Source organism: Mobula hypostoma, chromosome 25 (genome assembly GCF_963921235.1).
Source record: "Mobula hypostoma chromosome 25, sMobHyp1.1, whole genome shotgun sequence".
Taxonomy (NCBI): domain Eukaryota; kingdom Metazoa; phylum Chordata; class Chondrichthyes; order Myliobatiformes; family Myliobatidae; genus Mobula; species Mobula hypostoma.
In genome coordinates this window covers 29,727,062-29,739,400 of record NC_086121.1, presented here as the reverse complement: position 1 = coordinate 29,739,400, position 12,339 = coordinate 29,727,062, and the positions used below count along the sequence as shown (strand labels likewise).

The 12,339-nt window shown below is 44.0% G+C and overlaps 1 protein-coding gene across 2 annotated transcripts in view; it reads left to right on the top strand.

Moving 5' to 3' along the window:
- Positions 1-11,659, top strand: part of LOC134337709 (N-acetyllactosaminide alpha-1,3-galactosyltransferase-like) — a 90,139-nt gene extending 78,480 nt beyond the window's left edge. For both annotated transcript variants that reach the window (XM_063032908.1, XM_063032907.1), the window contains 2 exons: positions 5,163-5,300; positions 9,890-11,659. In XM_063032908.1, the coding sequence (XP_062888978.1) occupies positions 5,163-5,300; positions 9,890-10,586 (835 nt within the window). In that variant the 3' untranslated portion in view covers positions 10,587-11,659. The remainder of the gene's footprint in view (positions 1-5,162; positions 5,301-9,889) is intronic.
- Positions 11,660-12,339: the final 680 nt, after the last annotated feature.

Genomic DNA, 12,339 nt, shown 5'->3' with positions numbered 1-12,339 from the left:
AGCTACTTGCCAGGTCGCCAGGACCTCTCCTTGGCTAGAGAGGACATTAAGGTATCAGTCAGGGTCCCAGCAAGCTCATCTCTTGCCTCTCTCAATAACTTGGGGTATATTCTATCAGGGCCTGAGGACTTAGCCACCTTAATATTCTTTAAGAGACCCAACACTACCTCCTCCTTTACCTTGAAATGGACTAGCCTATTACTGCTCTTAGCACTGATCTCCCTTTCGTCCATATCCTTCTCCTTAGTAAATACTGAAGCAAAGTACTCGAGGACCTCACCCACATTCAAGCAAGGGTTCCTCCCTTTACTGTTAAATGGTCTCACCCCTTCCCTAGGTATCCTCTTACTTTTGATTTATGTATAGAATGCTTTGGAATTCTCTTTAATCCAACTTTCCAAGGACTTTTCATGGCCCTTGCTAGCTTTATTAATTTCCTTCTTGACTTTCTTATAATCCTCCAGAACTCTGCTTGATTCTAGCTTTCTAAGCTTTACATATGTTTCCTTTATCTTCTTGACTATATTTATCACCTCCCTCGATGTTCAGGGTTTTCTTACCTTAACACCCTTGTCCTTGTGACTGGAAAATGCTGTACCTGTACTCAGTGCAGTTGGTTTTTAAACACCCTCCACGTGTGGTATGGGGATTTGGCCAAAATCAGATGCTTCCAGTGAACTTCCCTGCAAGATCCAAGCTTATCCTTACCTATGGCCTAGGAGTTGTTACTGTTCCCTAACTGCTCACCCACTGAAGGTCAGTCACCTGGCCAGGCTCCCTGGCCTTTGCTAGTTCCAGTCCAACCCTTCATCTTGTTGGACTATTTACATATTGATTTATGAAAACCTCCTGGATGCACCTAACAAACTCTGCCCCATCTAAACTACGTATAGTAAGAAGGTCTCAGTTTATTATGAATAAAGTTGCAGGCCTCCATGACAACAACCCTATAACTTTTTATACCTTTCCTTAATCTGTCTTCAACTCCTTACCCACCTCTTTGTACCGTCCTTTCTATCTTACGGAAAACATCAAAACCCTTGAACGTTAAGCACCCATTCCTGTCCCCCTCTCAACCAAGATCTGTAAAGGCCACAACATCATAGTTCTCTAAGTGCATCATCTTTACCTGTAATACTCCTAGTGTGCAATACGTAGAATTCAACCTATCTGTCCTATTCTATCTACTACTTTGCTCCTGCCTGTTTTAACTGACCCTGATATTTACCCAACTCTTTATCTCGCCACTTTCTAACCTTAGTGCTCTGGTTTCCATCCCCCTGCCAATCTAGTTTAAACCCTCCCGAGTAGCCCTAGAGAACCTCCTGGCCAGGATGTTGGTTCCCCTCCATTTTAGGTACAGCCTGTCACATTTGTACAGTTCACTCCTAACCCTGAAGAGGCACCAATGACCCAAGAACCTGAAACCTTGGCTCCTGCACCACTTTTGCAGCTTTTCATTCATCTGCACCGTCATCCTATTCCTACCCTGACTAGCACCTGGCATCCGGGAGTAATCCAGAGATTTGGAAGTCCTGCTCTTCAGTCTCTTTCTTAACTCCTTATACTCCCTACGCAGGACCTCTTCCTCCTTTCTACCCATGCCATTGGTGCCAATGTGCACCTTGACCTCCAGCTGCAGAAGGATGGGAGAGGGAATTTAAACTGGAGAAGTGCCAAGTGATGCATTTTTGGAAGTTAAACCAAGACAGTACACAGTGAAATGCAGGGCCCTCAAGTGCTGAAGAGCCCTTTACCTAGGGGTATAGGTACATGATTCCCTGAAGGTCGTGATACAGGGTGTTAAAGAAAGCATATAGCACACTTGTCTTCATCAGTGAGGGCACTGTAACATGGCATCCCAAGAGTTGTGATGCCACGTTGCAGTTGTCCGAGACATTGAGATTACATTGGAGTATTATGTGCAGTTTTCGTTGCTGTGCTAAAGGAAGGGTGTGATTTAGCTTGAGAGGCTGCAGAATTGATTTGTGTGGTTGTTGCTTAGGGTAGTGGACCGTAGTACAGTGGACATGATCTTTTCACTGAGGCAGCTCCAAGAGAGATGTATTGAGCAGCAGAGAAGTCTCTATGTCACATTTGTTAATCTAACCAAAGCGTTTGACACTGTTGGTAGAGATGGCCTGTGGAAGCTCCTACCAAAATTCGGTTGCCCCCCCCCCCATGCCTAACCAACATCATCCATCGGTTCCACAAAGGCATGGAAGGCCGCATCAACAAGTGTGGTGAGTTGTCAGACCCATTTTCCATCAGCAACAGCGTAAAACAGGGTTGTGTTCTGGCTCCTACTCTGTTTGGACTATTCTTCACTACTGTTCTTCAGGATGCCACATCAGACCTGAAGTTAGGGGTCTTCCTACAAACAAGGGCTGATGGTGGGCTCCTCAGCCTCACAGGATTGAGAACAAAAACAAAAGTCAGGGACATTGTGACACATGAGTTACAGTTTGCTGATGACTGTGCACTGGTTGCCCACTCTCTCGAAGACTTACAGGAGATCACCAGTCGCTTTGCCAGCGCAGCCAAAAGCTTTGGACTGACAATCAGCCTGAAAAAGACGGAAGCTCCTGGCTCAAGCTACAAAGAACCAACTGCCCTCATTGATGACACTCGTCTCAATGCCGTCAACAAGTTTTGCTACCTGAGCAGCATAATAACATCCTCAGCTTCTCTGGATGTAGAGATTGAGTCAAGAACCAGAAAAGCCTGCTTTGCCCTTGGTCAGCTGAAAGATCGAGTTTGGTCACAGATCATCAGGTTGGCCACCAAGTGCAAGGTATACAGGGCCGTTGTCATATCAACCTTGTTATACGGATGTGAGACATGGTGCCCATATCAGAGACACTTATGCCAGCTTGACCAACTGCAGCAGTGTCACCTACGTTCTCTGATGAAGATCACCTGTCGAAACAAGGTTTCCAATACCGAGGTCCTCTTGAGCCAGAATGCCAGCAGTTTCAACCTTGGTAATGTCAGCCCAACTGCACTGGGCAGGGCATGTTGTCAGAATGCCTGATGGAAGACTGCCCAAGGACATCTTGTACAGCCAACTGTCCCGTGGTACCCGAAAACGAGGAGGCCAGCGACTACGGTACAAGGATGCTCTGCACAGGAGCCTCAAGAAAGCTGACATTGCCCCATCAACATGGGAGGATCTGGCTCAAGATCGCTCACAGTGGAGGGACGCCATCAGAAAAGGTGTGGACGCTGCTGAGAACAAGCTCAACGAAGCAACAGAGGAAAGGCACAGGAAGTGCCACAACAGAGCTTCTGCCCCTTCTGCCCCTGCTGCCCCTCCATGCCTCACCTGCCAAGTATGTGGCAGGCAGTACCCGTCAAGGATCAGCCTGTACAGCCACTCCAGGACGCACATATCAAACCCCACTAACTGACTGAAAAGAACTGTCATCATCCTATGGGATGGATAGCCAGAGAGCTTAGGGTAGAGGACTTAATGTCCCTGGAATAAAGAAGGCTGAGGTGTGACCTCATAATAAAATCTTGAGGGACATAAGTAAAGTAGATGGTCAGAGTCTTTTTGTCAGGGAGGGGAAGTCTAAACCAGAGGTGCTAAGGTGAAAGGAAAGTATTTAACAGGGAACCATGGGGCATCTTTTTCATGCAGAGGTCAAAGGGTATATGCAGTGAGCTACTAGAGGGCATGGTAGAGGCAGGTGGTCATTTAAGTCATTAGGACACGTTCATGGATAGGAAAAATTCAGAGGAATATAAGACCAATTTGAATGTTTCTGTGCGGGACATCTTTACGACTGAGCCTGTTAAGCACTGAGGCACTCTATTAGTCACAGTCTGGCGGTCTGAGAAGGAACAATTTATTCTGAGTCACATAACATGGGAACAGCTCCTTTAACGCACTGTGTCCATGACAAATATCAAGTAGTTATTTACCTAATCCTTTGGTTCTTTTTTAATCCTCCCCTCATTCACAGCATTCTTTCCCACCCTTTGCAATATATAGTCGGTTCTGCAAATGATCTTTTACCTCAAACTTTGACTCTATTTTTCTCTCCCGTCAGATGTAGTTGAGAATTTTTTATTTTTATTGCTTCATCTGCAGTTTTCTGGATTTTTCACTTTCTTTTAAAAAAGCTAATGTACAGTAAGGTACAATCAGTGTCACCACAGATGGGACATCCGTTCCTCAGAACAGACCTGAACCACTGACTTGTGTTTTGATGATTTGTCATGCCTGGTCTTTATGAACCCTGAAGTGTACTAAACATCTTTATTTTCCCACATAAAAATCAGTGGCATATAAGAACACAATAGCTTCAGAAGAATGTTGGGGGAAAAAAAGCACATAGACTGTATATCATAGCATGAAGGGAATAGATGTTGATGATTTTGGCTGAGGTAAATAGAATAGGAAGCATGGAACTCTTGGGCTGAATGTTTGCTTCTGTGCTGTAATATAATGAATCTCATATTGGGAAAGTAGGCATGGCCTCCCTCCAAGAGGATCACAACCTTGTAGGGTTTGGAGGCTTGGTGCCTCAATGACCTGGAGAGCTATGCTATGCTTTGGCTCTTGGTAGGGTCACCCATGCCGAACAGATCAAAGGGGAGAGGCCAGAGTAAGAGTGGGCCACCGGTCCTCCAGGTTCAGCGATTCAGCTCAGGGCTAACAACCCTGACTGGTAAAACAAAATTGTTGCAGAAATAACAATGAAGATCCCTCTACATTTGAGTGAGATGACTTTCCTGAGTCCGCTCCTGGGACTTGCATAGCTGACAGTAGTGAAAGCCAAAAGAAGCTGCTGACCTGCTGAAGGAAGCCCTGAGCACCACAGTTGGAGGACCTCCATTGCTGCCCTAAACACCAGTGGCGTAATGGACATTAAATACGTAAGGAAGCGTGGCTTCAGTATCTTTCCCTGTCAGTACTTAGTGATTGAGACAAACATTGCCCGAAAAGTCAACTATACTCTTTTCTATAGATGCTGCCTGGCCTACTGGGTTCATCCCGGCACTTTGAGGCTTTCCAGCGTCTACAGACTTTCTCTTGTTTGTTATTAGAACATTTTTACCTGCTCAGACCTGTGCATCAAATGAGACAGCATTGGAGGTATTGTGTGGAGAAGATAGAAGTTTTTTCTCATAGTTATCTTTTTCATACCCTCCAGGACCAGGACTGATGTTCAAACCTGCACAAGTTGGAATGCTCCTATCATTTGGGAAGGGACCTTTAACCCAACGGATTTCGATGAGATGTACAAGAAAAAGAACACCGTTATTGGTCTCACAGTCTTTGCGGTTGGCAAGTACGTATAGAACATAGACATAAAACATAGAACAGTACAGCACAGTACTGGCCCTTCGGCCCACAATATTGTGCCGACCCTTAAACCCTGCCTCCCGTATAACACCCACCTTAAATTCCTCCATATACCTGTCTAGTAGTCTGTCAAATTTCACTAGTGTATCTGCCTCCACCACTGACTCAGGCAGTGCATTCCACGCACCAACCACTCTCTGAGTGAAAAAAACCTTCCTCTAATATCCCCCTTGAACTTCTCACCCCTTACCTTAAAGATGAGCAGTCTCAATTCTAATAATCATTTATTTTAGAGTACAAACAAACATACAAATACTAAACAAATGAAAAACAATACTAAGAGGTAAATGAACGGCAAAGAATGTGAAGGCAAAAAGAATAAAGATGGTGCCTCTGAAAATCCATCACTTTTATTGTCGAGATAAGGAAAACTGGAAATAAACTAGTTAATAGGCTACATAATTAAAGCAATTCCATCACATGGGTAATGAGCTAATACTTAGCCGATGAAAAATGAGAAAGGTGATTAAACGGATAGTTTAGCTGCTATACCACCTTCTGCCAGTGACTGTGAAAAATACACGAGTTTGTTTAAAAGGTACAAATCTTATAAAAAGTATTATTTTTAAAAAAACAATTCTCTTTGCTGGTGTTCCAGGAGGAAACTGTCTAGACTTTGGGTTAAATTGATCTGATTGACTATGACATTCAATAGTTAAGACATGGATAGTTGGTAATTAAAAACGTAAAATGGAAATATAAAACAAAATAAAGATCCCTGAATATCTTTACGCACTTTCAAGCCCACATTATCCACAATGTGCTTAGCTTCTGGATAACAGAACTCATTTTGCACAGGAATTAATTTTACGATGGGCACGATCTAAATATGCCTGAGTGGCTGCCAAAGACCTGACATGATCCAAAAAGAACTAGTTAAGGAAATTTATTTAAAATACTACAGGAAGTAGTGTTATTTCCAGACATGTAAATCATTTCTGGAAGCCCACAAAAGTTGCCCGTGAGGCACTGATTAGAAAAGAATGATCTTTGTGGTCTCAGAGAACTTCAACATTACTCTTCCTTCGACAATGTTTCACTTTTATTGTAAAAAATATTCCATACAAACTTGCGTACTTACAAGCACACACTCAAATCAGCAGTACAAAACTTTTGCATTCATGGTCAATATATTCATTGGTGTCAAGCAACAGACATAAAAAATGCTGGTGAATGCAGCAGGCCAGGCAGCATCTCTAGGAAGAGGTACAGTCGACGTTTCGCGCCAAGACCCTTCATCAGGACTAACTGAAAGAAGAGCTAGTAAGAGATTTGAAAGTGGGGGGGGGAGGGGGAGCTCCGAAATGATAGGAGAAGACAGGAGGGGGAGAGGGGGAGGAATGGAGCTAAGAGCTGGAAAGTTGATTGGCAAAAGGGATATGAGGGGATTATGCTATCAAGTTGGAGGCTACCCAGACGGAATATAAGGTGTTGTTCCTCCAACCTGAGTGTGGCTTCATCTTGACAGTAGAGGAGGCCGTGGATAGACATATCAGAAAAGGAATGGGACGTGGAATTAAAATGTGTGACCACTGGGAGATCCTGCTTTCCTGGTGGACAGGGTGTAGGTGTTCAGCAAAATGGTCTCCCAGCCTGCGTCGGGTCTTGCGAATATATAGAAGGCCGCATCGGGAGCACCGGATGCAGTATATCACACAGCCGACTCACAGGTGAAGTGTCGCCTCACCTGGAAGGACTGTCTGGGGCCCTGAATGGTGGTAAGGGAGGAAGTGTAAGGGCATGTGTAGCACTTGTTCCGCTTACAGGGTAAGTGCCAGGAGGGAGATCTGTGGGAAGAGATGGGGGGAACGAATGGACAAGGGAGTCGCGTAGGGAGTGATCCTTACGGAAAGCGGGGGGGTGGGGGAGGAAAAGATGTGCTTCGTGGTGGGATTCCGTTGGAGGTGGCAGAAGTTACGGAGAATAATATGTTGGACCCGGAGGCTGGTGGGGTGGTAGGTGAGGACAAGGGGAACCCTAGTGGGGTGGCAGGAGGATGGGGTGAGAGCCGATGTGTGTGAAATGGGAGAGGTGCGTTTGAGAGCAGAGTTGATGGTAGAGGAAGGGAAGCCCCTTTCTTTAAAAAAGGAGGACATCTCCTTCATCCTGGAATGAAAAGCCTCATTCTGAGAGCAGATGCGGCGGAGACGGAGGAATTGCAAGAAGGCAATGGCATTTTTGCAAGAGACAGGGTGGGAAGAGGAATAGTCCAGGTAGGTGTGGGAGTCCTTAGGCTTATAGGAGACATCAGTAGATAAGCTGTCTCCAGAGATAGAGACAGAAAGATCAAGAAAAGGGAGGGAGGTGTCGGAAATGGACCAGGTAAACTTGAGGGAAGGATGAAAGTTGGAGGCAAAGTTAATGAAGTCAACGAGCTCAGCATGCGTGCAGGAAGTAGCGCCAATGCAGTCGTCGACGTAGTGAAAGTGGGGGACAGACACCAGTATAGGCTTGGAACATGGATTGTTCCACGAAGCCAACAAAAAGGCAGGCTTAGCTGGGACTCATATGGATGCCCATGGTTACACCTTTAGTTTGGAGGAAGTGGGAGGAGCCAAAGGAGAAATTATTAAGAGTAAGGACTAATTCCGCTAGACGGAGCAGAGTGGTGGTAGAGGGGAACTGGTTAGGTATGGTGTCAACTTTTTTACAGCCATAGCACCATGGCCACTAATGTGTGCCCCCCCCCATCCCCAGAGTGACACATCATTTCAATGCTTGAGGGCTTTTCACACCTGACTCAGCCCCTCCATGTGCAGTTGCAGATAGACCTTAGACTGTGATCCTTCTCCACAGAACCTTGGAGTTGGCTGCACTGAGCTTAGCACATCCCGCAATGCACACTCTTCAGCCTGGAATCTGCCAGTCAGCCAACTTGAGAGTGACTTTGACACCATTCTTCCAAACTTTAGCTTCCCACAGAAATTAGTCTTAATCTTATTTCATGCAAAACGTCATCTTAAACACTGTGTTTGTTGTGGACCTTGACTCAGAGAAATTTCAGGTCAAGTAACACTTTGGGCATCATGCCAACAGTGTCCTTAAATTTTTGCCATTGCTGTATACACTTTGGCTCTAACAACTTCTCCAATGAAGTGGAGATATTGTGTGGGACAACAGGAAACCATTCATTTTGTATCATGTCAGGAACCAAGGCTTTTCCAATGAGCTCTATTGTGCCGAAGATAGATGCGTAAGCACAGGTTCAGACGTTGTCTACTTGCTATGAGAGAATATGTCCTGCATTAAAATTCATAAAGCAAAGGTTTTCGACCAGTCTGACCTCATTGTACTGAATTGGTTACACATGAGATTGAGATCTAGGGACACAAGAACTGTTGGAATATCAGGGAAATAGGGTTAGTGAGAGGACGTTAACAGTTTTGAAGAATTTTAGCTTGTGAGTACAGCCTCTGCTACAAACATCAAATTGGAATGATTCCGTGTTGTGTATTTATGGCTTGGTGGAGCTTTCACCTCCAGACCCTATCAGCATAGGTGAAATGTCCAATATTTTTAAAACTGGCTTGCTTATAGACAAATTTAAATTCGTGTTGCTTTCACTTTCTTAAGATTGAGAGAGGGAGATCTAGGAAAAGAACGAATGAATCACAGTCACAGGAGATGGGCTAGTCTCTAACATCCATTATTAGCCTACCAACTGCCAAAGCTATCTTGACTACTCTTCTTCCCAACCTGCCTCCTCAAGATTTCCAGCATCTGTAGAATCTCGTGTTTATTTTTAGATTTAGATTATTTTATCTATGTTTTCCACTCTTAACTGCTCCCATTCATTCACTGACTGATAACCTTGTTTGCTGCTTGTTCACCCTTGTTTTGCATCATCAGCGACGTTCTCCTTCCCTGCAAGCTAACAAACCATTCTCCTTCCCAATTCTGATGAAGGGAAACATTCTGTTTGTTTGGTTTTTTTCTTTCTCCCACAGATGCAGACTGACCGGCCTAGTGTTTCCAGCATCTTCTTCTAACCACTTAAGGGTTGGATTAACACAATTTTAGGAATGAGGGATAGGGACAGATCTGTGTCAAAATTTGCAAAGTCCTACTTTAAGTTGTCAGAGTAAAGGGGATGTGTTTAGTGTGTTTACCAGTTGTAATTACTTGTTAAAATCTGTTGACTCAAATGTTCTGATGCCTGGGTTAAGTTTTCTTGGGTAAAGAAGAATTTGGTCAGTGTATTAGCTGAAAGTGTGCCTGTATTCCTGGTCTTGCTGCTGATAACTGTGATCTTGGGAGCTTATTGCTCAGCCCCCATGTTAAATTTTCCAGAATCAGAGGTTGGGGGAATGGTGGTGAGGTAATGCAAAGAAAGTGAAGACTGGTTTGGTCACCATTACGTCTGGAACTGTTAGTATTGGCTGATGTTGCCTCTGCATTTTCACGCAACTTCATAGCTTGAGATTGTAAAATTAGAAAAGAGTTGGTTGTGTGAGCCAAAAAGTGTGTGAGTCTGTTTATTATGCTTCTAAGAGGGTTTACCTTTCCATGTTTCAGCTACTTGGACTTGTACTTGGAGCATTTCCTGATGACTGCTGATGAACATTTCATGCCGGGATTCCCTGTCATCTTCTATGTGTTTGTAGATAACCTGACCAAGCTTGAGCAGATAGATTCAAAGCTGAGAGGAAGAGGGAAAGTCAGAGGTTTTAAAGTTGAACGGCACAAGCGATGGCAGGACAATTCCATGTTCCGTATGAAGCAGATCTACGAGTTGATTGACAATCATGCCAAAAAGGAGACCAGCTACATATTTTGCTTTGATGTGGATCAGTATTTTCAAAGCCGCTTTGGCACAGAGGCACTGGGTGAGTCGGTGGCTCTCCTGCACGCCTGGTTCTATAGAAAGCCAAAGTTTTTGTTCACTTACGAAAGTAATCCTCACTCCGCAGCGTACCTAGAGGGCGAGGGGGATTTCTACTACCACGCAGCTGTGTTTGGTGGCACTTGGCAGAGTGTGAGGAACCTGACAGAGGCCTGCTACCTGGGGATTATGCAGGACAAGGAGCGAAACGTGGAGGCCCTTTGGCACGACGAGAGTCACCTTAACAAATACTTATGGTTGCATAAACCCACCAAAATCCTTTCGCCAGAATACTGTTGGGATCCAAAAATTGGATGGCGGAGAGACATCCGTGTGTTCCGGCTGCTTTGGGTCAAGAAGCAGTATGCAGTTAGTCGAGAAATTAACTAATTATTTGAGAAAAGGGATTTATATTGACTTTTATCTCTTTCCCCTTGGTTGTTCTCCTGGCAGACACAGAGTGGACGAGGTGCAAAGGGGAATAGCTGAAGTCTGTCCTGAATTATATGTGCCTTATCTTCCCTCACACATATCGAATTTAGTAAAGGATCCCCTTTTCCACCAGTCTGTTGCAAGGCACCATCTTGAAAGTGGGTCTGAAGCTTATTTGAGGAATAATTGGCCTGGAGATGATTAAATCACTGAAATTTCCTGATGATGAAATGGTTCTTGGATGGCCCTCATTTCAGTTAGTATGTCCTCCTACTAAACAGCAGCCAGAAAGAACAGCTACCAACAAGCCACTCACATGCTGAGAGTTCGAGGGATTTTTTTTCAATGGACTATTCACAGATGAGGGTTCTGCAGAGGAAGTAGAAAGGGGAGATGAGGTCAGGCAGCCACCAGTTTGACAAGGAAGACGGGAAAAGGAAGGACACTACATAGGATGAGATGGAAGACGCCAGCACCATCTCGCATTCCAGATTGAATTGTCCTTCACTCTCTACCAGGACTTGAGCTGATCCTGTGTTTACCTACTGCTGTACTTGTGCACTGGGCTACATCTGTACATACATGCACGCTAATGCACGTACTAAATCTTCAGATATTTAGCGTCAGTCTATTTCAAATTACTGTAATCAGTAAATAAAATCAGAATTCTGCACTAAATTCAGATAGCCACCTAGGAATCTTTTGTTAGCAGGTTTAGCATAAATTCTCATAATTTCATTGAAACAGCTACTACCTTGATGATTTTTCATTGTAATAACCTTTAGCGTGTCCATCCAATGCCAGAAACAAATTCCTTTTAAACACGGTTCTGGGTCAAGTGGATAAAATAAACTAAAGCTTTAATGAAATATTTTTTTAAAGAATAAAAAAATCTGTGAATTATGTTTACAGAGATCCTTTAAGGTCAGCACTGATTTTATGTTGTTTTGATATCATTAATAATTTGCAGATCTTTCTTTTTGGGTATGAAATTGTATGTTTGAGTTGGGGTGAATAAATTTACAATTCTGGCGAATGTGTTTTCATTTTGAATTTGAGAGATGTACCTGTGCGTGTTTATTTTGGCACTTGTGTAGTTTTGCTGAGTTAACTCTACAAAATCTCATGGAATGGGTGAGCTCCAACTCCTTGGCATGCTTGCCTTTCTCTCCCAGATGATTGCCAGTCTGAGTCCATGCTGGGGAGCCCGGCAGATTAGACTACACTGCTGGAGCAAGTACACATACCACGTATTCGATGAGTTAGCAAAACTCAATGATTCATGAATCATTGTCAGCTGTGTCTTTAGCTTCACACGCCCTGAGATTTGCAATCTCTTCTCGAAACACAGTTCAGTTTTTTTCCCCACAGATTCCTTGGGGGATATCTGGGGAATATAAAGTTGGCGAAAACATAAGCAACAGAAGATCATGCTGAATGGTCTTTGAACTGTGGCAAGATGATTAGTGGAATTCTCTGTGGGTCTGTGTCAAGGCTATTACTTTGTTTTTCTCTAGACTAATGGCCTGGACATGTAGGGGGTGGGGTGTAAGCACAGTTTTGCAATTTTCAGTTGACATAAAAGCTAGCAAAGCAATGAACTGCAAAGAGGAAAGTGATAGCAGCAGGTTAGTGGAAATAGAAAATAAAATGTATTGGTGAGAAACATCAATTGATGCCAAGTAGAATAGAGATCAATGCAGTCCTTTTG